Source organism: Sceloporus occidentalis, unplaced genomic scaffold, assembly GCF_023333645.1.
Source record: "Sceloporus occidentalis isolate IW3139 unplaced genomic scaffold, rSceOcc1.0.p SCAF_3, whole genome shotgun sequence".
In the NCBI taxonomy this organism is placed as follows: Eukaryota; Metazoa; Chordata; class Lepidosauria; order Squamata; family Phrynosomatidae; genus Sceloporus; species Sceloporus occidentalis.
Window position 1 is genome coordinate 249,106,379 of NW_028316983.1, and position 23,786 is coordinate 249,130,164.

General features: G+C 46.7%; 2 protein-coding genes across 5 annotated transcripts in view; both read left to right on the forward strand.

Moving 5' to 3' along the window:
• Positions 1-4,066, forward strand: part of DGAT1 (diacylglycerol O-acyltransferase 1) — a 43,402-nt gene extending 39,336 nt beyond the window's left edge. Inside the window, exons 15-17 of the mRNA XM_089518417.1 lie at positions 52-139; positions 1,636-1,698; positions 2,876-4,066. Coding sequence (XP_089374543.1) covers positions 52-139; positions 1,636-1,698; positions 2,876-3,022 — 298 coding nt within the window. The 3' untranslated portion in view covers positions 3,023-4,066. The remainder of the gene's footprint in view (positions 1-51; positions 140-1,635; positions 1,699-2,875) is intronic.
• Positions 4,067-5,897: 1,831 nt separating this feature from the next.
• The window catches only part of LOC149317779 (casein kinase II subunit alpha-like), a 35,236-nt gene continuing 17,347 nt past the window's right edge, over positions 5,898-23,786 (forward strand). Inside the window, exons 1-5 of one of the 4 annotated variants that reach the window (XM_089518191.1) lie at positions 5,899-6,028; positions 11,848-11,937; positions 13,730-13,907; positions 14,621-14,889; positions 22,574-22,713. In XM_089518191.1, coding sequence (XP_089374317.1) covers positions 22,613-22,713 — 101 coding nt within the window. In that variant the 5' untranslated portion in view covers positions 5,899-6,028; positions 11,848-11,937; positions 13,730-13,907; positions 14,621-14,889; positions 22,574-22,612. Of the gene's footprint in view, positions 6,029-11,847; positions 11,938-13,729; positions 13,908-14,451; positions 14,535-14,620; positions 14,890-22,573; positions 22,714-23,786 lie in introns of those variants that run through there. The other 3 variants (XM_089518190.1, XM_089518194.1, XM_089518192.1) reach the window with 3 other exon arrangements.

Genomic DNA, 23,786 nt, shown 5'->3' on the forward strand with positions numbered 1-23,786 from the left:
ACCCCACTTTACCCTACAGTAACGTTTACCCCTCTTCTCCTGTGCCCTCAGGCATTTCTACAAGCCCATGATGAAGAGGGGTGTCGGGAAGTGGACAGCTCAAGTCGCTGTGTTCTTGGCTTCTGCCTTCTTCCATGAGGTCAGTTATCTCCTCCCTTACGATGAAGCTATATGTCCAAATCTGGACCCCTAAACATCAAATTCTTCCCCTTCTCCAAGGCAACGTAATTCTCTCTCCCAAAAACATCCTGGGAGCACCCAAAGGGCCAGTTGGAAAAGACCAGAAGAAAATAAACCAGCATTGCTTTGTCAGTTGGGGGTGCAGAAAGGGGGTGAGGTGGCTTGGATCACTGAGAATTGGGCCGCAGGGGTCCCCAGTAAAGTAGTCTCTGGTGGAGCTTGTTCCTGTCACTCAACCTGTGGATTTGTACAGCATCACAGATGGACACATACTACAGTGTAGATGCGTTGTTATGGTGGGACTTGGAGAGGGCAGGAATATGGCAGTCCCACAAGAGATTTGGTTTCAAATAGGAAAACTAAGAGTTCAGCTTGAAAATGGAATCCTAATGTAAGGCGGGTATTTGCCAGAAATTGGAGAGGAAGACTTAGGCTCAAACGCCTTTTGGCCAAAATACTTTCTGGTTCTTTTCTCTGGCGGATGGCAGATGATGAGGTACTACTTGTCCATCTATCATCTCCTTAAAGTATTTGATATTTTAGCATTGAATTTGTTTTAATTATTGTAGTAATTTAATCCTATTTTGACGTTATTGTTTTTGTATGTTTTTAACTGTATGGTGTTTTTTAATGTTGTAAGCTACTCTGAGTCCCAGTCTTGGGAGAAGGACGGGGTATAACTAAATATAATGATAAAAATATTGTCACCGTCATCATCTCTCTCTTGATTCTGCCTTCTTCTCAAAACTGGGACACAAGTTAAAACAAACGCAGTTGAATCTCCCTTATTCGGAAGTCTGAAATCCAGAATGTTCCAATATCCTCAACTGCCCAGATGGGTGGCTGAGACAGGGACACCTTTGCTTTCTGATGGTTCACGGTATACATACTTTGTTTCATGCACACAATTATTAAAAAATACTGTATATAGAATTACTTTCAGGGTTATGTCTGTGTATATGAAAGATAAATCCAAACAAAGATCCATAGTAGTAACTTTACTGGCCAGTTGAAATGCACAGTATACGTGTTGCAAGCTTTCGAAGCTCCATGGGCTTCTTCAACAGGCCAGATGTTACACATAAATGAATTTCATGTTTAGGCTTGGGTCCCTTCTAGATAATCTCATTACGTATGTGTAAATATTCCAACACTTCTGGTTCCAAGCATTTCGGATAAAGGAGACTCAGTCTGTACAGGTAAACCTACCTGGGCATCCTTTGGGCTCCATGATGGCTTCTGTGGCCCAGGGCTGCAGCCATATTCTCAGCCAAGGGTTCTTTAAGCCCTACCTTCTGGACGCTGCCTGAGAGTAGCCAGAGAGAGATAGAGAAATAGCACAGTTGCTCTGCAAGGTCTCCTGTTGAACAGGGCAGGTTGTTCAGTGGTTTCCTCTGGATTGTTCCTCTGCATCTGTCTCCCCAGTACTTACTTTATCTTCCCTCCTGTCTGCAGTACCTGGTGAGCGTACCCTTGAAAATGTTCCGGCTCTGGGCATTCATGGGGATGGCAGCTCAGGTAAGGACCAGGAAGGGGGTGAGGCGGCTTGGATCACTCAGAATTGGGCCGCAGGGGTCCCCAGTAAAGTAGTCTCTGGTGGAGCTTGTTCCTGTCACCCAACCTGTGGATTTGTACAGCATCACAGATGGACACATACTACAGTGTAGATGTGTTGTTATGGTGGGGCTTGGAGAGGGCAGGAATGTGGCAGTCCCACAAGAGAAGCCACCTGCCTGCCCAGAATGAAGCATGGTGCACCTCCCATGTTTTCAGGAGGCAAAGGCCTTTTCAGAATTATTGCATAATGACACTCCTCCTTGTTGGAGGTTTTTGGGCAAGGCATTGAAATGTCTGCCTTTTGGGAGTGCTTTCGCTGTGGATTCGTGCATGGCAGGGGTTAGATTCTACGGGTTTTCTACCCTTTCAGAGCACATTAAGCTGGCTTCTTCTACCAGTGGTTGATTCTTTGCTTCTCAATACCAATAGCAATACAAAGTACATTTCTATTCTGCTTATCAATGCACTTAAGCACTCCCTAAGCGGTTTACAATGTGTAAGCTAATTGTACTGTGTAAGCATTAATTACTAATTAATTACTAATTGTAATGTGTAAGCAATGTATAATCAGAGAGGTAGATCCCAGCTTGGCCCATACTCAGAGCATGGAAAGTGAGCTTTATAAAAATCTATGTTAGTAGGGAATCTGCCTTAAGGAATCTATTGCAGTGTTGAACAAGTAACTTGTAATATTAGATTGCTGCACTGCTTGATATGTTTCCCTTACTTTACATGTGCTTTTGGAGAGAAAAGCCTTATGAGTCGATAGGAGAAGCTTGTGAACAAGTCAGGTCAAAATGCATCAAAAGGCAGCTTTTTGAAATTAACCAGGAACACTTGGTGGTTTCACCTGTAAAAGGACTTCAGCTTGTCCATTAAATAACTTTAAAAGCATGATTTGGTTACACCACGTGAAGGAACAGCTTCCAGGTAACAAGGCTGCTTGATGTGTGTTGTGCCCAAGCTCTCCCTGGCAGAAGCCCTAATGGGACCCCTTTTGCCAGACCCTCCCCTCCCCTCCCCTCCTTCCCAGCCAAACTCTCAAAGCCCCCAAGTGACCCCCTGCTGCCCCTCTCCCAGCTCTTTTCCCCTCCAGTCAGGCCTGACCTTTCCTTCTCTCTCTCTGCCCTCCCCACAGATCCCGCTGGCCTGGTTTGTGGGGCGATTTCTCCGGGGCAACTACGGGAACGCTGCCGTCTGGATCTCCCTGATCATCGGGCAGCCGATCGCCGTCCTGATGTATGTCCATGACTACTACGTGCTGAACTATGAAGGAAACCCATGACTCAGCCCTGCCGTGGGGTCTTGGTGGTGGTGGCGCACTGTTCCCCATCCAGCCCTCTCTGGACAATGGTCAGGATCTTTGGGGGCAGAGCAACCTGTTCCCCCTCCTTCCCTCTGGGAGACCCACAACTTCCCATAGCACCAGGAGCAGGGATAACGTTGGTTGCTGCATTATCTCTGGGAAGTTGCTGTGTGTCTGTGTGTGACCTCATGTGTGTGTGTGTGTGTGTGTGAGATGGCTGCCTGTTAGGTTCTTTTGGGAGCTGGAGTGCTGGATCAATGCAATTACTGAGTGCCCAGATTTGCAGCAGTGCCTCAAGCAGGCTGGATGTTTGGGGACGGGGTGTGTGAAAGGGTGAGTGAATGAGTGTGGGACGTTTTCCAACCCCAGTGTGGTTGTGGGGCAGCCTTGAACCCGTCCAGAGGGAGCAAGGCCCAAACCCTCCGTGTGCCTTGTTGGGCCTTCCTCATCGCAGAGCAGAGTGGAGGGCTCTCCTTTGAGGGGGCCATGGATTGGCCCCTGCCTCCCATACACACACTTGGTGCTGGCTTCTGGGCACTTTAAAGGCCTCTCACCAACTCGGTTCTCTTTCGTCCAGTCTGAGGGCGCCAGGCATTCAGCCCTGTCCTTGTTCGTGGCCAATGGCAGCTGTCCTCTAGAGAAAAGGGGCTGTTTCCCCCTTTCACTGGCCTCCTCTCTGGGGCATCCTGGCCTCTGGGACTCCTGTGGTCAGTTGTGTGTTGGCCTCTGGTGGCATTGGCGCGTTGGCCACCCTGGCCCTGTCCAGCCCAGGATCTCCCGCTGTCTTCTACACGCACCGTCCATCTGGGCAGCACTGGAGCCGTGTTCTTCCATCCGTGGGGGTTCCTCCTGTCCGTGCCACGGTCCTGTAGCCCCCCGTTCCGTCCGATGGCCGCTGCTGCATTCTTGGCTTTCTAGCCGGAGGAGTCCTTGGTGTACTGTGTGGCCCTGTGGTTCTTTTCTCTGCCCACCCAGGTACTTTGTAGAGAGTTTGTGGGTTGTATTTACCTGTCACAGAATTATAAAAGCATATTTTCCAAAACAGTGGTTCTCTTTTTGTGTGTGTGTCGGAAAGGGTTAGCGGTATGCAAATAAGCAACTCTCCAGACCAGTGTCTGGCATCCTTTATCATTCCCTATTGTGGCTGGGGCTGATGGGTGTCGCAGCCCATGCTTACCATTCCACACTTGTCTTTTCAGTCCTCATTAACTTTAATCCAAAGGATTTTTGCTTGCTGCTTGAACAGCCTCCTGCGGCTTCTGGATGAGTTAGACTATCAACCCCCCAGACAGCAGTTGGCCACACTTTCTCAAGGATGATGGGAGTCCCACACAACCCAGATGGCTCCTGATTAGGGAAGGTTTCACCCAGAGGAGCTGGCACTGCTTGGGTTTGCCAGACTGAAAACTCAGGAGGTGTGGGCCATTAATGTGTGCGCCTTCAAGTTATTTCCAACTTCCATCAAACCTGATTGGACCAGACATTTCTTGGCAACGTCGTCTGAGATTTGTCCCCATTGCCTTCCTCTTCCAAGGCTGTCTTCCATGGGTCAGGTGGGATTCAGACCCTGCTGTCCTGGACTTTGAGTCCAACACTCAGGCCACTAAGTTGTCCCTCTGGGCCTTCAAGTGGACCGAGACTTACAGTGGCCCACTCCTAGGCTTTTGCCATTGCCTTCCTCTGAGGCTGAGAGGGAGGGGGTTCCCCAGGGTCACCCAATGGGTTTCTGTAGCCGAGCAAAGAGGATTCGACCCTGGTCTCTGGAGCCATAGCCCAATGCTCAGGGCGCTGTGTCGCGCTGGCTCCCCTGTGAAGGTGTACATGGCAATAATTGTCCACATTAAAGCCACACACTTTACAGCTACAAAGAGCGGTTTGGGAGAAGGTCCCTCGGAGATCCATCAGTTGTGAGAGGAAAAAGGGGAGCCACAGGAGCCAGAGGATGGAGATAATGCGGTTTAAGTGCCGTAGTAGCTCTTAGAATACAGACATTTTGAGAGTTCATGTATTTTGTGTGTTTGCATATATATATATCTCTAGATCCATCCATATAGACAGAGCTGATTTTATAGACACACACACACACACACATATATATATATATATATATATATATATATATATATATATATATATATATATCAGATTAATCCTAGAATCCTAGAGTTGGAAGAGACCCCAGGAAGGGCCCTGATCCAGTCCAACCCCATTTTGCCATGCAGGAACTCTCCATCACAGCAGCCCCACAGATACCTATGTTTAGCTATAGATCTGTCTCATGTTGAAATATCTATATATACACACACACACATCAGGTTAAAATTATTCATATATATATATATATATATATAATTTTTTTCATTTCCCACCTTTTCCCCAATACAGGGACTCAAGGCGGCAAACAAGTATAAAACAGGTTCAAATATATATATATATATCTCCCATATACACACAACACACATGCACATATATACGGTTAAAATCATATATAGACACACAGAGACAGACGTATATTAGGTTTAAATTGTCTGATGATATATATGTATCAGGCTAAAATTATCTCTGATGTTAAAATGTGTCTCAACACAAACACTCAAAATACACAGTGCCCCCCCCGCGGTCCTCCAGAGCAGGAGGACAGACGAGGCGCGAGGGCCAGAGCGTCCCTCTCTCGCGCGCTCTGATCCGGAAGTCTTGTCTCCCCTCCCTCGCTCTCTATGGTAGCGAGGCGGAAGTGCCTGGGAGGAGCGCGCGCCCCCTGGCGTGCGGAAGGGGCGTGTCCTCCGAGGCCTCTCCTCTCTCTCTCTCTCTCTCTCTCTCTCTGCCTTGGCGTCGTCCGCCATCTTGTCGCCCTCCCCCCATCGGACCCGGGAGAGGACGGCCCCCTCCTTCCTTCCCTCCCTCCCTCCCTCTCTCCCCCCGCAAGAAGGAGCGGACCCGGGAGAGGCCCCTGCTCGGCCCCCCTGCCCCCTCTTCCCGAAGCAGGTAAAGGCGCCCCGAAATGGCCCTGGTTTGGGTGGGGGGCTCTCCCAGAACGGAACTGGGGAAGGGTCTTGAGGGGTCTATGGGGATCCCCCTGTTTGGGGAGGGGGCCTGTGAGTAGGGGTCCCTTTGGGGCCCCTTGTGGGGCGGAGTAAGGGGGGGGTCTGAGGGAGGCCTAGGGGGCTCCCTCTGTTTTTGGGAGAGGTCTTTTCGGGGGGGTCCTTGTGGGGTGGAGGGGGCTTCCTAAGGGTCGTCTGAGGGAGGAATTGAGGAAGGGTCTTGAGGGGTCTATGGGGCTCCCTGTGTTTTGGAGGGGTCTTTTGGGGGGCTCTTTAGGGGCCCTTTGAAAGGGTCTGGGGGGAGCCTAGGGAGGAATTGAGGGGGGGGGTCTGGGGCTTTAGGAAGGGGTGGGGGCTGGGTTAAAATGTGGGCCTCCTCAAGAGGAGAGTGTTGGCACAACTGGGGAGGGGGCTCTCTGAAGGGTCTGGGGGGATTGGGGAGGGGCTATGGGGGCCCTCGTGGTTTTGGGGAGGGGTGGGGGCAGAGGCTGTGTTAAAATGGGACCTATTTGAGGGGGGTCTGTCTGTGGAGTTGGGGAGGGGGCTCTGGACTTGGGGGTGCTCTTTGGATCTCTGGGGAGGGCAGTGTGAGGAAGACCTTGGGGGCCTTGAGCTCTATGGCTCCCTCTTTGTGGGGAGGGTCTTCTTCCAGTGGAGAAGGCCTGCTTATCCAACTGGGGAGGGGGTCTAATGATGGGAGAGAGGGAGGGGGTGGTTGCAGACCCTTCCTCCAATCCCCACTTTCCCAAAGTATACCTCAGTTCTTGGCACCGCTGCAAGCCATCGAAGGGGGAAGACACGGGGGGGGGGGTCTTGTACTCTGGGCTCTCTTTCCCTGTTTTTGTGGGGAGGGGGCTTTCAGTAAGGAAACGAACCTGAGAACATGGGGGTGGCCCCTGTCTTTTAAGAGGGTCTTCTTCAAATGGAATATGTCTCTTGTCCAGCTGGGAGGGGTCTTAGCCCCCTGGGGGGGTCTCACTGGGGATGATGGGATAGGAGGGGGATTATTCCTGCCTTGCAGACCCTTCCTCCAAATTATACCTCAGTTCTATGCACCATTGTAAGCAATTCCTGCTCTGCTTTTGAGGGGAAGACATGGGGGGCCTTGTACTCTGGGGTCTCTTTCTCTCTTTGAGGCTCTGTGGATCCAAGGGGGAGGCCAGTATGTGGAGGATGTTGGGGGTCTTGAGCTCTGTGGGTCTCTCTTTGTGGGGAGGGGGCTTTGGGGAAGGAGATGAAGCTGGAAAGTTGGAAGGGATGTGTTTGGAGGGAGAGGCTGTAAGAGAGTCTTCCTCCAATGGAAGAAGGCTCTTGGTCCAACTGGGGGGGGGGGGGGCTCTGCTCCTTAGGGGTCTAAGTGGGGATGATGGGATAGGAGGAGGCAGTTGTTCCCCCAAGTCTCTCTTTTGTAGGGAGGGGGCTATCTGGAAGGGGATCCATCTGGAAAGGTGAAAGGGATATGTGTGTGTAAGAGACTGTGTTTTAAGAGGGTCTTCCTCCAGTGGAGGAGGTCTGCTTGTCCAACTGGGGAGGGGGGACTGCTTGGGGGGAGTCTTAACTGGGGATGATGGGATTGGGGGAGGGGCTAGTTCCTGCCCTGCCTGCCCTTCCCCTCCCTCCAAAGCATAGCTCAATGCTTTGCCCCACTGCAAGCAATTCCTGCTCCCTTATTAGACCCCCCCCCCAAATACACAGCCCTTGGGGTGCCTACATTCTTTATTTTGGTTCTTTATGTTGCCTTTACCCATGTGAGAAAACACTTTTCTTGCCCCCTCTGAGGTGGCCAGGGCTTTCAAAGGGACACACAGTAGGCAGAAGTACCCTATATGCTCAACTATAAGGCGGCCTCATGCGTAGTCAAGGGAAGGCTTTGGGGGCCAAGTTATGGATTTTGATAGGACCTGAGGGTAAGTCGAGGGTAAAATGTAGGGCCTTATAGCAAAGGAAGTAAAAGACAGAGCAAAGGAAAAGGATGCCAAAGCACTTCCAAGGTCCCAGCAGGCAGAACTCTTTGTGCTCCCCTTAAAGGTGAGTGGATGAGAGACTGGGCAGGGGCTTCCTTTCACCAGGGGATGGTTCCCTTTTAAAGCCAGAGTTAAAGGACAGTCCTTTCATGGAGCCACAGACAAGGCAAGGTAAGGACTTGGGGGTGGTGGGTGGTCATCTTTTGACTATACTTTTTAGGTTTATACATGAGCATATAAGTATTCTTTAGAAGCAGATCAAAACCGTGTCTTAAAACCAGTTTTAAAACAGACTAGGCTGCTGCCACACTGCAAAACGAATGCAGCTTGACTCCACTTTAACTGCCCCGGCTCCATTCTGTGGAATCCTGGGAGTTGTACTTTGTCATGGCACTGGAGCGCTCTGACAGAGAAGTCTAACTATCTCTCCAATCTACAGATCCAGGATTTCATTAATACTAAGACATGGCAGCTAAAGCTGTGTCAAACATCATGAATTCTGCAGTGTATGTGCATGAAACCAACTGGGTGACCTTTGGCAAGTCACACTCTCTCAGCTTCAGGGGAAGGCAATGGGGGCAAACCTCCTCTGAACAAATCTTGCCATGAAAACTCCAAAATAAGTTTGCCTTAGGGTTGCCATTAGCCAGAAATGACTTGAAGGCACACGACAACAAGAAGATGCAGCCACACAGACCCACATGCAGTTAAAGCAGCCCAAAAGCCTGGTTTTAGTGCACACTTGGTTACCTCTCTTGCAGAGGTTCAAAATGAGACCCCTTGCTATATACAATGCTGGCATTTCTGTAGTCACACTGGGCATCTTTGGGGCACTCTGTTGAAAAATTGAAGCGTATCCAGAGGAGGGCAACCAAAATGGTGAACGGTTTGGAAATCATAAAGCCCTATGAGGGGAGACTTAAGGAGCTGGGATGTTTAGCCTGGAGAAGAGAAGGTTAAGAGGTGATATGGGAGCCCTGTTTAAATACTTGAAGGGATGCCATATTGAGGAGGAAACAAGCTTGTTTTCTGCTGCTCCAGAGAATAGGACCCAATGGAGCAATAGATGCAAGCTCCAGGAAAAGAGATTCCAGCTCAGCATTCGGAGGAACTTCCTGAGAGTAAGGGCTGTTCCACAGTGGAACACACTCCTTCCTTGGAGATTGTGGTGGAGTCTCCTTCTTTGGAGGCCTTCAAAGAGAGGCTGGGTGACCATCTGTCAGGGATGCTTTGATTGTGATTTCCTGCATGGCAGAATGGGGTTGGACTGGATCAGGGCCCTTTGGGGGTATCTTCCAGCACTAGGATTCTATGATTCTATGATCTTGCTCCAGGAGTCCAAAGTTACTGTGTGAGCCTGTCCATGTTTTATGCACAGAAAAGAAGGGAAATATAGAACTCTTAAAGCTGATCTTTTGGTATTGACTGATGAGGCAGAATCACTGGCTTGCAGTTGGCCCAGGATCCAGGACACAGAGCAGTGAATTCAAGCTATAGGAAAAGAAATTCCATCCTGAGAGTAAGAGCTGTTCGATAGTGGAACACACTCCTTCCTTGGAGATTGTGGTGGAGTCTCCTTCTTTGGAGGTCTTTAAAGAGAGGCTGGATGGCCATCTGTTGAGGTGCTTTGATTGTGAGTTCCTGCATGGCAGAAGGGGGCTGGAGTGGATGGCCTTTGAGTGTCTCTTCCAACTCTGTGATTCTGCTCCCTTGGCCATCCTGCCGGTCCCCATCCAGAAAACAGCTGCTTGTATCCAGACGGACCCATCCCTACCACAAGGTTTCAGCATCTTGAAGGCACATGGTTATCTGTCAGTACTTTTAGTGCGGGATTCTGAAATCCAAAGCACATGTTCTGCAATTGGGATGAATTATGTGCAAAAATCAGCAGCCTCTTTGATTTTTATATGCATTGTGAAGTCTCTTGGGCTTCCTTTAAACTCCAGAGGGTAGAAGACCAGTTTCTGCACCTGTGCCCCCCATGATGGGCTCTGTGTGTTGTGGGCCTTCGAGTCATTTCCATTAGGGTTTGTACACTTCAGGTGGTTTTGGGCCCCATATAGAAGAGAAAGTTGGGGGTATGAAATTAATCACTTGATAAATAAGATTTGAGGATTACAATATTACTCAATTTATCTTAAGATATGGTCTGAGGGGAGCCTGAGGGAGGAATTGAGGAAAGGTCTTGAGGGGTCTATGGGGCTCCCTGTGTTTTGGGGAGGGGTCTTTTGGGGCAGGGGTCATGAAAAAGTTTATGCATCCCTTTGGCTGCAGTTTTCCCATCCCTCTTTGTCGCCTTATGTCTTAAGATAAACTGAGTAATAATGTAATCCTCAAATCTTTGGGTCACTTTGGAGGTATACAGCCTAAGAGTCCGGAAGCTGCACCAAAGCTGCACTCCAGTCCTTAGGACTGGATTGTGGCTTTGACGTGGCTTCTGGACTCTTAGGATGCATGCATCATTTAAAACAGCATACCTCCAAAGTAACCCAAAGCAGCTTTATTTTGGCCTGTCTGTATGGGGCTATAGTCATTGAGGTTGCATCCGTAGTGCCAGATTAATCTGGTTTGGCATCACTTTAACTGCCCTGTGTCCATGTTAAAGAATTGTGGGAATGGTAGTTCGTTGTGGCACCAGAGCTCTGCTCTGCTTGCTCTGGTGTCACGACGAACTACCATTCCCACAGTTCCATAGCATGGACCCAGGGCAGTTAAAGTGGTGCGAAACCAGACTATTTCATCAGTGCAAATGCAGTCATAGGCCTCTTCCTTTGGAGGTCTTTAAACAGAGGTTGGATGCCAGTCTTTTGGAAGTTTGTTCGTTGTGTATTCCTGTGTGGCAGTGGGTTGGACTTGGTGCCCCTTGGGGTCCTTTCTGCTTCTGTGATGGTCCTCCAGCATGATTCTATGATCAACTTCTGGCAGAGTTGCACTAGAGGACCTTTAGATTCCTAGAGAGGTTGAAAAAGAATAGTGTTTTTCAGCCTTCACTGGGGTCCTTCACTCCTGTCCCCAGCGAATGTGGAGGGACCACTGTGTAGGCATTGATACAGCTATTTAATTAATAGGCTAAACATCTTTAGTTGTTCTATGTATTGATATTCCATCTGCAATGCTTCTGTCGTTTAGATGAAGCTGCCTGCCCCGAATGGCACCCTTCTTCCATCCATGGAATCGTAGAATCCAGCCCAGTGTTGTCTCCTCCAGCTGGCAGCAAAGTTTTGGGAGTCTTTTGGGCGCTGTCCTTTCCCAGCTTTGCCACCACAGAGCCTCCTAATGAAACTGCCAGGGTTTAGCTCTGCCTCTAAGCTTACTCTCTTCTTGAGAACTCTTCTCTTTGAAAAATCTTTATGACGAACCAGAAAATATTTTCCAGCTAAACAGTAGAGAACATCCTGATAGCAAGAGCTGTTTGACAGTGGAGTAAGCTGTCTCAAAGGGAGGTGGAATCTCCGTCTTTGAAGGTTTCTAAACAGAAGTTGGATATTTGGCTTTGGGGGTGCTTTAGCTGGGTATTCCTGCATGGCAAGGGCTTGGACTAGTTTGCTCTTGTGTTGATTCTGTGGTTGAGACTCTTGGTTGTGTATTGGAAGCTACATCTGCCTGGCCAGTGTTGGAGGGGTGAATTGGGTGGTAAAGGGGAGGACCACACCTGTTGCTTTGGGGCTCTCAGGATATTGGGATGCTCTCCTCCTGGGCCACCAGTCACTGAGAAGGGTGCTGTGGTATGGAAGGGGATACGTTGACGCAGGGAGTCTTTCTCATTGGTCTACTCTCTGTTTCTTTATCCCCAAAACAGAATCTGTATATTCCACTGATGTGTTTTGAATTTATGAAGCAAGAGTGCCTACTCAGCATGTCTGAACAATTCAGGCCTAACTAATCTGTGGTAAGTACTCCTGAATGTGTGTTCTTGTTGGATAATGTAAAAAAAAAGGCTTGTTGGGTCAGACTGAGAGATGATGATGATTGATGATGGTGATGATGATGACGATACAGTAATAATCAGCGTCTTGGACTCCTACCCAACAAACGATTTTTAAAGACATTTTTTTACAAGGCCAATTCTGGGGAGAAAATCCTGATGATTATGGCAGCTGGGAACGATGATGATGATGAGGATGAGGATGATGAGGATGATGATGACGACGACGACACCTGACTGCCAGTGGTCATCAGGGTCTTCTCCCCAAAATTGGCCAACAATGGGCATTTCATTGGTCCAAGTACAGGTGGGGTGGGCTCATCCTAAAATAGTGGGGCAAGGTGCCATCTTCCTCATACTCAGACCATAAACTATCAGCTCTCAGATTTTTTGCTACCAGTTTTGCTGCCCTGCTTTAATCAAAAAAGGGCATTGCATCCTCCTGTGAAGTTGCTTTAATTATTATTATTATTCTGCTTTATTTATATAGGGTTGTAGGTTTGCACAGAGCTGTACATACAAACAATACAGTAGATAAGAATAATGCTTTGTCTGTAAGCCTGATGGCAATATATACTGTGCTTCTTCATAGAGTGCATAGTTAAAGCAGGGGGCTTATTGCCACAGATGTGGTGGTTACCTCCTTCAAAGGCTTTAAATGGGGAATTAGACAAATTCCTGTTGGATAAGTGGTTGCTAGTCTTCCTAATTTTGGGGGGGGGGGGTGCTACCTGGAGAGAGGTTGCCCTAAATACCAGTTGCTGGGAAGCACTAAGTGGGAGGGCGCTATTATTGTCTTGTCCTTCCTATGGGGCTACCACTGGGGCAACAGGTTGCTGTTGTGTGGGTAAGGGAAATGTAATTTCCATGGGCAAAAGGTTGTCCTTCCCCTGGTTTGATTTGTCAGGGCACATCCAAGGTACCCCCGAGGAAATTAGAATCTGCTTTTGTAACTCCTTGATCATAAAAGATATTACTCATTTCAGTCTAGAATGTAATTATTAGTCCGATGTTGTGTGTGTATGTTTCTGACTTATGGTGACCCTAAGGCAACCCTACAATGGGGGTTTCTTGGCAAGATTTGTTCAGAGGAGGTTTGTCATTGCCTTCTCCTGAGGCTGAGAGCATGAGACTTGCACAAGGTCACAAAGTGGGTTTCATGGATGAGTGGAAATCAAACCCTGGTCTCCAGAGTTGTTGTTTAGTGGTCAAACCACTATGCCACATTGGCTCCACATTCTGATGTTAGGGGAAGCTATACAGTCCAACAGTCGTATCTGCAGGATCAGTAACAGCAGTTTCACATATCTGCATCCAGAAAAAAAGGTTTTTCTAGGCATCTGGAGGTCTCCTAGCACAACTCTGTGGTCACAGGCTGTCAGAATTTGACCATAGAATCACACAAGAAGACTTCAGATGCCTAGGAAGATCATCTCTCTAAGCCTCTAGCGCAGTGATGGCAAACCTATGGCATGCGTGCCAGAAATGGCAACTCGGAGCTTTCTCTATGGGCACACATGCTGTTGCCCTAACACAGAGTTTGCCAGAGTTTCTTACTAGAAAGCCAGAGGGACGTGACACTTTGCAATAAATAAGTGGGGTCTGGGTTGCAGTTTGGGCACTCAATCTGTAAAAGGTTCGCTATCACTGCTCTAGAGCTACTCTTTGGTAGCTCCAAAGTACTACCAGACCTTCTCTTTGGTCAACTTGTTCCAGAAATAATGATGTTTGCTGCTAATTGTGGTTTCCTTGATAGCCGTAGGAACAGATCCCCACAGATACGGATGGTGGACTGTATTTCCCCACTGCTGTCTCAGAGGATTGCGTGGTCACCTGTGGAAAAGCTGCCCTTTTTATTAAGCAGGCCTAACCAATTGGTCACCCTCAGAGCTGCTAAATTCTTGCGGTCTTCTGTTTGAGTGCAAAGACCAAAGGTGAGATTTGTAATAGGTTTGTGTAATGACTGATTGCTAATCACAATAAAAGGTTGACAACTGGCTGGTTGGCCATTGCGAGAGAAGCAGGACGCTCTGCTAGACAGGGATTTGTGCTGCTCCACTCCAGTGTTCTTCTTAACGTTCTCCTATTAACAGTTCAAGGCCTTTGGGGGGGGCTGGTGGTGCTTGATTTTTAGTTTCTATCTTAAATATAAATCCTTTCCCCTGTGTGCAGAGTTGCACATGGGGTGCCATTGTGTTTTGCACATTGTTCATGCAGGCTTGGTTGTGTATTCAGTTTCACACGTGGTGACTCAGTTCAGTTGTGTTCTATTCCCATTCCACTCCAGGGCTGCATTGCACATGGAGAGATTTACGCTGCTCAGCCCCCAGCATGTGCCCTCACAGCCCTGGGGTTCGCTTGTTCCACGTAAGCAAGGGAAAGTGCTACTGCTCTGTTAATATAATCCAGGGAGGCTTTTGTACTCCTGGATCACCCGATGAGACGTTGTTTATACACTTTGAATTTCCTCCTCTTTAGCCATGAGTGACGGGTTGAACTTCTTAGTTGCTTCTTTTATTGTTGAGGAAGTTGATAAAGCTGCTGAGAGACTGGTGTGCCAGGTATTTAGCATAAAGACATTGCAATGAATTTCAGGGGCAGGAGGGAGATGGAAGAGGACCTACACAGACCTTTGCTCTTCTTTCAGGGACAGGGAGATGCTGTGAAGAAGAAGAGGCTGGCTCTTGAGACGCTCCTCTGTGCTGCTCTCCTGGATGGAAGCTGCTGACCACAAGGGAGCCCTTCCAGAGCATTGTCTGAACACTGTCTGGCCAGTGCCATCCCCCTCCCCCTAAGATAACCCCCAGCCCACTGCCCTGCAACTACTCCTTGCCTGGGATGCTGTACGTGCCTTGCTCTGCCTCGTGGGGGAAGACTCCCAGCTGTTTTGGGGCGACTGAGTAGCCAAGGTTAGAGGTAGGCATCTTGTGATCCCAAGTACCATGAACACTGTGTTGGTAGATAACCCTTTTGCATCCTATGTTAGCACCCAGGGCATCATCCTGTGTTTGCACTCTGTGATTTCTCCCTGAAGTCTTGTGTGACCCTTGGCTAGCTGTCTTTTGTCAGAGACAGACCTCCAAGGACTGACTTTTGGTTTGTGGATTCAGGAGGGACAAGCGGTGTACCCCGTCCTGTGTAGACAAGCCAAATGGATCTGTGAGAGTGAATGCACATACCCAGGCACTGTGAGTGCCCACCACTTGGAGTGTGTATGTAGCCTGAGGATAAACAGTGCCTATTTTGTTGACTTAAATATGCACCAGTAAAGGAGTTGCCTTGGTGTCTGTTCTTGTACTTTTAAACATGCAGAATCTTCTCTGTACAAATCTTAATGTACGTGCTAGAAATCATCCCACTCTTAAGTAGGAGCAGGAGTACTGGGTTAGTTTCAGCGAGTTCACATTCTTTACATGTTATGCAAATCTCCTGCTTTTTGAGCCCTGTGTTATGGTTGTGTTCTGATGAAATGGAGACTTTAAATCTTTTGGCCAGGGATAATAGGGCTCAGTGGAGACAGGAGAGGAATTGAAAACTCGTGGGGGGAGAGAAAAGGGAACTTTCTCCACCTGAATCTCTGGAAGCTTAGCTCAACCCTCTCGGTTTGGGGCTCTGTGTGTGCATGTGTGTTTCCTTCCCACAACTGTGAAGGCTGTTAACTAGCTTTTTAAAGGGAAACTGGGGTTCTCAGCAAGGCAAATTCTTCTCTTGAGCCTCAACTATGCAGTATATCAAGTATATTTTGTTCCTGCAGTGATAGATAATGCGTATTCAGGTGTATGGCTGAGTGTGACATCAGTCTGAACTGTTTGGTGCTTTATCTGACTTTGGTCAGTCCTGAATCTGTTTGCTCTTGCTTTGGGGATTTTCCTCACTACGAACCTGTGGCTGTTTAGAAGTCAAGAGTGTTTAACAGGATCAGGCTTGGTATAAATCCATATTAGAACTGGACCGGTTGCAGCACGTCACTTCCTTTGTTGTTGTCACTGATATTTGTCATTCATAGAATGATAGAGTGGCAAGGGACCACAAGGGTCATCCAGTCCAACCCTCTGCCATGCAGGAACTCACAATCAAAGCATCCCCGGCAGATGGCCATCCAATCTGTTAAAAAAGTTCCAAAAAAGGGAGACTCCACTGCCCTCCGAGGGAGTGTCTTCCATTGTCAAGAATTTCCTCCTTTTCCTGTAGCTTCCATCCATTGTTCTGTGTCCTATTCTCTGGAGCAGCAGAAAACAAGCTTGCTCCATCCCGAATATGACATCCCTTCAAATATTTAAACAAGGCCATCATATCATCTCTTAACCTTCTCTTCTCCAGGCTAAATATACCCAGCTCCTTCTCTCCTCATAAGGCATGGCTTCTAGACCCTTCACCATCCAGCCAGTTTCAGCGTATAGTGCCTCTATGAATGAGAGACCTCTAAGAGCCCTGGTCAACAGCAGTCCTGCTCAGGTCTTGCAAACTCAGGGCAGAAGCTGTGGCTGTTTTTCCTCTGTTTCCAATGTGCCCAAAGGATGACAGCATCAGCTTAATCATCTTGGATTCTGGGGAGAGTTTAGGCTTGATTTGCTGCTGGGCCCATTTATATGTCTTTTGAGCTGCCTGTGGTATCTGTAGAACTCTCTGGCCAGTGCCACATTTCAAGCAAGCTGATTCTTTCCCTATCATCTTTCTTCATTGTCCAGCTTTCACAACTATACAGTATGTAGGAATGGGAAATGGCCTGGATAATTCTAACTTTGGTATTCATTGATATAACTTTACACCTGAGGATCTTGTCTAGTTCCTTCTCTTTGTCTTCTGAAACCATGTCCTGTTAGGAGCAGCTGAGGGAGCTGGGTATCTTTAACCTGGAGAGGAGAAGGTTAAGAGGTGCCAAGATAGCCTTCTTTAAGTATTTGAAGAGATGTCTCATTGAGGAGGGAGCAAACTTTTTTCTGCTGCTCCAGAGAATAGTACCCGGAACATTGGATGCAAACTACAGGAGAAGAGAGTCCATCTCAACATTAAGAAGAACTTACTGATGGTAAGAGTTGTTCGGCAGCGGAATATGCTGCTGTCTCTGAAGGTGGTGAAGTCTTCTTCTTTGGAGGTTTTTAAAGAGAGTCGGATGGTCATCTGTCTCAGGGAGGGCTTGGACTGTATCTTCCTGGGGAGCCTTGGGAATCTCTACCAACTCATTACAATCTCCATTTGGACTCATGACTGAGCCAAGGCATAAAAATCCTCAGTTATTTCAGTGTCTTTTGTCACCTCCTCCCTCCACTTGCTTCAGAAGTCATGCCACTCCAGTGCATCTTCCAGACGTTTGGCCAAGGAAGCAGGACAGACAACGGCCCCAGAGCCCCAACGGCACGGGGCTGATGACCATGTTTCCAGTGCCCAGGAGAGGATGCGGTGTGGTTCCCCTTCACACATTCATTGGACATGGGAAGGCTCTCATGGAAACAGCCCTTTTTGTTTGGACAGTATGATCAGCTTAGCTGGAATTAGAGCGCAAAATGGGGCCTTGGGTGGAAAGATGAACCAGTGTTGCTTCACAGGAAAAAGGGTGACGTGGGAAATATGCAATGCTCTACATTCTTTTAGCACTCTTTCTATATCTGCAGTTAGTTACTTTGGGAACATAAAGTGCATAAAATGGATTTGTCCATAAAGTTATCATGTTTCGGCATATTAAATTAAAAGTGTTGTTTAGTCAGAAAACAGTTAAAGATTTGCTAATTGACTTTACTAATTGAATGCTTTAGTTGCAAATGGGGCCACTAAGTGCTAAAAAATCTAAGACTTCATACTTTTTTGCCAGTTTATGAGAAGTTGGTAAAAGGTTCAAATTGTAAACAGACGATAATAAAGATGATAATAAACTTTATCTGTCCTGACCTCTGGCTTGCGCACCGTCTCATGCAGACGCAAGGAGGCTCTCGTTTTCAGAAAAGGAGCTAAGTGAAAAGGGAAAGAGAGAGAAGATTTAATACAGTACTCATTTGTGACATGTCTACAGTAATTGGTCTGGAAACTGAACTGTCGCTGTCAGCAGCTTCTACCTCTTCTCATCCTTTTAGTTTTTTAAAAGTATTTTCATGGCTATCTAAATAGGGAAGGCTTGCCAGAGTGAGACAAGCTTCTCTGCCCTTCTGCACATCGGTTTATGTCTTGATTTTGCTGTTTTTCCATCGTCTGGTTTCTTTCTCCCACTGCAGAAGATGGAAGAATCCGGAGCAGGAGAAGAAAGACTTTCTTTTGCAAAGTCCTTAATAACCCTTTTGCAGGAGGGATCTGCATGGCAGAGTATCCTAAGATGTATTCCTTGGCCAAGTACCTGAGGAAAATTCTGTATTCTGTAACATTCAGATGTCCCTCTCCAGTGTCTACTCTTTGAGTGTGTTTAGAAAATCATTTTGGAAGAACTAACCACTGGACAATGTTACTCAGAATATGGAGAAACAGTGGTTTCCAGTCAGTCAGACAAGACTGCATTTTATCACCATATTTGTTCCACTTGTATGCTGAAAATATCATCTGCAAAGCAGGATTGGGCTCGGAGGTGAGAGGCATGTAAACTGGAGGAAGGACGTCAGCAATATCAGATACGCAGATGACACCATATTGCTAGTACAAAATAGCAAAGACCTGGAACAATTGCTGAAGAAAGTCAAGGAAGAAAAAGCAAATGCAGGTTTAATGTAGAACATTAAGAAAACAGAAATAATGTCCACAGAAGCTTTAAATAACTTCAGTGTCAGCGACAAAGAAATTGAAATAGTTAAAAGATTTTCAATACCTTGGACCAGTCATTAAACAGAATGGAGATTACAGTCAACAAGTGCAAAGACATCTCATTGAACACTAAAGTTAGGATTGTCCATTGCATTTCCTATTACTCTGCATAGATGTGAGAGCTGGGAGGGAAACAAAGCTGATAGAAAGAAGAGCAACTCATTTGAGATGTGATGTTGGAGATGAGTGCTGATGATCCTGTGGATAGCCAAAGAGACAAGCAAATGGGTCTTTGAACACAAGAAGCCAAGATGACTGGACTGAGGTTTTCATATTTTGCCACATCATGAAAAAGCATAGATCATTGGAAAAGACAATAATGCTAGGAAAGGTGGAGGAATGTAGAATGAGAGCAAGACCACATTGTAGATGAAAACCTTCTCTTCCCCAGGCTAAACATACCCATCTCCCTAAGTCACTTCTCATAGGGCTTGGGTGTTCTCCATTTTGGTGGCCCTCCTCTGGACACGCTCCAGCTTGTTCACATCCCTCTTGAGTTGCGGTACCCAGAACTGGACACAATATGCCAAGTCAGGCTTGACCAAAGCAGAAGAGAGTGGTACTATTACTTTCCTCGATCTAGGCACTAAACTCCTCTTGATGCAGCCTAGGATCATATTGGCTTTTTTAACTTCTACATCACGCTGTTGGCTGTTCAGTTCTCCTCAGTGTTCACAAGGTGAATTAGTGGGAGACTTGGCTTGATGCTAAAAACTGGCACCCATCCCTGTTGTTAAGCTTTTGTGAGTGATGGGAACGAGATGGATTGGAGGGTCTTTAGCAGAGGAAAGCAGCACAGCCCTATGGCTGATGGATTCAGCCCCCCACCCAACAAGTGGTAGAATTGGAGTGGAAGCAGTTCTACTCAGATTATCTCTTGGTCTACACTCCAGTTTCCCATATCTGGCTCAATGGGTTCCCCAAGCTGGAGTCCACCCTCCCATGGGGAGGATGATGGAAGATGAACTCCCAGGGTTTTATATAGATGATGGACTCCCAGGGGTTCATATGGTGCCGAAGCACACAAAGGAAAGGAGTGCTTTGATTGTGTCTTCCTGCATGGCAGAAGGGGCTGGTAATTGGGGTCTCTTCTATCTTTAGGATTTTATGAAAATGAAGTGCTTAGGTGTCACTTGCCTCCCATCCCAGTACCTATGAGAACTGTAGCCACAGGTGGCTAAAAGGGAAAGGTTCTTCCCCCACCCTGTTCCCCCCTTTGCACTACCAGGCTAAACCAAAACAGTCTAGTGCAGCGCCCAGATTCCCTCATCAGTGGCCATGCTAGCAAAGGCATCTGGGTGTTGAAGTCCAAGCCTGTTGGAGGATCAAAGGTTGAGAACCTCTGGTCTAGTTGGTCCTCCTAAATACAGATTGACCTTTTCTGTTGTCCTGGACAGCTGCTGATGGGCCATGGCACTGATAGGAAGTCTAGAACCCTCTGCCTGGTGGCGGAGGCTGTGCTGACTGTAGAGACAGTAGTCCTCTGTGGCTGTAAAAGTCAACAAGGCTGGTGTTTAACTTAGCCCTGGTGAATTTAAAATGCAGCAAGGCCAATGTTTAAATAGGTTGTGGTTTGAGTGATGGACTAGGACTCTGAGAGATGAGGGTTCAAATCCCTGCTCAGCTGTGGAAACCCACTGGGTGCCTTGGGCAAGTGACACTCTCCCACTCTGGGGAAGAGAGTGGCAACCCCTTTCGGAATAAACCCTGCCAAGAAAATCCCATGATAATGTCACCATAAGTCACAAACAAGTGCAAGGTGGCACAGCGCTGTGTAAATTTACAGTGTTTTATAAATAAAGGTTAATAATAATAATAATAACAACAGAGCACTGTTTAAATCTCTGTGAAAACCCATGTGCTTTCCGGTCTTTTTTTCAAGCTGTGGGTGTTGTTTTACCTTTGGCTCGATATGATTTGTTGTTGTTGTTCTTGGTCTTCTGCAAGTTCTCAGTAAGGACTACATGCAGAATTGGGAGAAGGCAGTGAAGCATGATTTCCAGAACTCCAAACTGCTTCAGGTGGAGGAAAGTCTGTGGCTCAGGAGGCGATCTCTGACCTGCGAAATACCCACGGCTGCTGCTTGAAAGTGAAAGGAAATCTCAGTGCTGGCAATCTCTGCTGGATCAGCGTTGGGCTCATTTGCCAGTCAGCAGAGGGCAAGCAGGGATATTAGCAGCCAGGCTCAGTTTCCCAGCAGTGCTTTCCTGGTTCCCCGTTGTGGGACGGAGGCCACCGATAACCAGACCTCCAGCAGCTCAGTCTTACAGCTGTATGGCTCTTAGCGGCAAAAATCTTTTCATGTCATCATCGGTGGATCACCAAAGCAGTCTTTGGCTTAGAAAGAGGTGGGATTCTTGCACGGGCTGCAAGAAAAAAAGTCCTCTGGCTGACCATTGCCAACCTGGTCCTGGCTGAATGGAGTAAGCGCCCGCCAGAGGACCTGAGTGTACAGGGCAGAGTATATGGGAGAAGACCCAGACTATGCAGGGCTTTAAACTATGAGACCACACTGGCTCTCCCTTGCTGCGTTGTTGTTGTATGTCTTCACTTTCTGACTCCTTTGAACCCTGGCCTCCTGGAGCCAGCACTTGGATGGGTAGATCATGCTGGCTCCCTTGGGGCAACTAGGAAAAGGACTCTGGACTAGAGACAGTCCTGTTTCAGTCCAATCCGGCTACAGGGCTGCTCTTCTGTTTGTCCCGCCTGTAAGCAACTGGCCTTGGCAGCGCATGCAGTTCTGCTGCTGTTTCCTGGCATGAATGGTTGCTCTGAAGAGGCTTGTGTGCTTTCCTTAGTGTGTTCTGTCCACTTTTCCTTCTGGCCGATGTGCCACACGTACAGCTCCTTTTGTCTGCCCCAGTTCTCTGTTTGCTTTGCAGCTGGGCTTTAGCTCCTCTGAGCTGCTATTTGGCTGGGTGCTTGTGCGCCTTTTGGGACTTCATCTGTCAGACGAAAGGTTCTCCCTCTTTCTCCTGCCAGGGAAGGCCAGCCCTCCCAACTCAGAGGAGGAGCTGCCCATTGTCATGTATTATTATTATTATTATTATTATTATTATTATTATTATTATTATTATTATTATTACTATTACTATTACTATTACTATTACTATTATTACTATTATTATAGGGACTCAAGGCAGCAAACAGCAAATTTAAACAATACATTAAAAAATACAAAAGCATTAAAATGTATAAATGTAAAATTTGAAAAAAAAAACAATTTAACAATTTAAAAAGTTAAAACAGCTGAGCTTTATAATGTAAAATGTGTTTAAAACTATTCAAGCCTTAAAATCTAAATTACAAAGCATTTAAAGCCCAAGGGCACAAGAATGTTTTTATCTGTCACTGAAAGGACAGCAGGGAAGGCCATCCATCGTCTGGTTCATGGCAATATAGTAATGCCAATGTATTATTAATTAATTAATTAATTAATTAATATTTTAACTAATTCCTCAATATTGAAAATCAGGGCAGCTTGCAAAAATTAAAAAAGAAATGCAGCTAAAAACAAAGGCAGACTAAAAGCGTTTTGAAAATGTTCCCATAAGATGCAATTTGATCATCCATTTACAGTGGTGCAGCCCTTGGTAGGTATCCCATGGGGTTTGGTCCCAGGACCCTCCATGGATAGCAAACTCTGGATGCTCAAGTCCCATTAAACCCGGTGAAATCATGATGTCCCTTACATAAAATAGCAAAATCGAGGTTTGGTTTTGGAATTTATCTTGTTTTTGAATATTTTCAAGCCATGCACAGTTGAATCTTTCTGCCTCTTGGCTTCATCTGGTCTTCTCCCTGCTTGTGCTTTCAGAGCAGCCGAGGTGCTGAGCACCAACCACGCTGGGGCATCATGTCAGGCCCAGTGCCAAGTCGAGCGAGAGTCTACGCAGACGTGAACACACAGAGGCCCCGCGAGTATTGGGACTACGAGTCGCATGTCGTGGAATGGGGGTAAGGCGGCTGCGGGTTCGGATTTCGCCATGGCGGGATTCTTTTTATTTAACTTTTATTGATTTAAAATATTATGACTCTCTCATTCACAACCTTCCCGAAATCATGATTGAGCTGAACATTTTGTTACATACATGTATGTCTTCCATAACATCCAAACAACGATACCTTTATAGGGGCAACCATAATGCACAATTACATGTTGCAAGCTTTCGAAGTCACATTGGCTTCTTCTTCATCAGGCAAACAGGAGAAAGAAATTGGAGATGTTTGTCCTAGGCCTGGATTTTCTGTTTCTGGCCTTAGTTCAGATGGCAGGGAGGGCTATCTGCAGGCTGGCATCTCTTCCTTTGGCCATGCGGTCACTGGGAGATTTTCAAAGTCAGGGGAATTCAATGCCAATTTGCAATTCAAAGATGATGTTTCCTTGGAATCCAGCATGTCTCCTTCCTTTGTGAAGCCACAGGCTCCTATGTAGATACAGAACACTGGATTTCTCAAGAAGTCTTGCATAGTTTTTCTATCATCTACCTAGAATAGCTTACGTATCTACAAACAAGTCCTCACAGTATATCCAGTACGTATCCTTTCTTTGTGTTGCATATGTAGCTGCACCTTTCCTATCTAACCAATACAACTTTCATGGTTTTCTTTCATCACATGTATGAAGTATATATTTTACTTTCCTAATACAAATATGGTTGTCTGTACATACAAACAGATCCATATATAATCTTCAAATATGTAACTATAAATGATATCACTCCTTGGTTATGTTTGTCTCTCCTATTGTATGCAAATTGTTGCTTTCCAGTTTTAAATTTGCCTAGTACTATTTGCTGTCTTTTATATTTGTTGTTGCTCCAATACATTTTTGTTATCTCCTAGGAAATCTAGTTCTGGGAAATGTTTTTATTTATTCCCCATCTTTCCTTACAATATTCCAATATTGGTAACCAATCCCTTTCTTCCTCGTACATTGACTTGTTAGTTATCATGTTGTGTTAATCTGTCAATTTTTCTTGAATTATGAGAAATTTTCTTGAATTAAGAGAATCATTTGTGGCTACAAA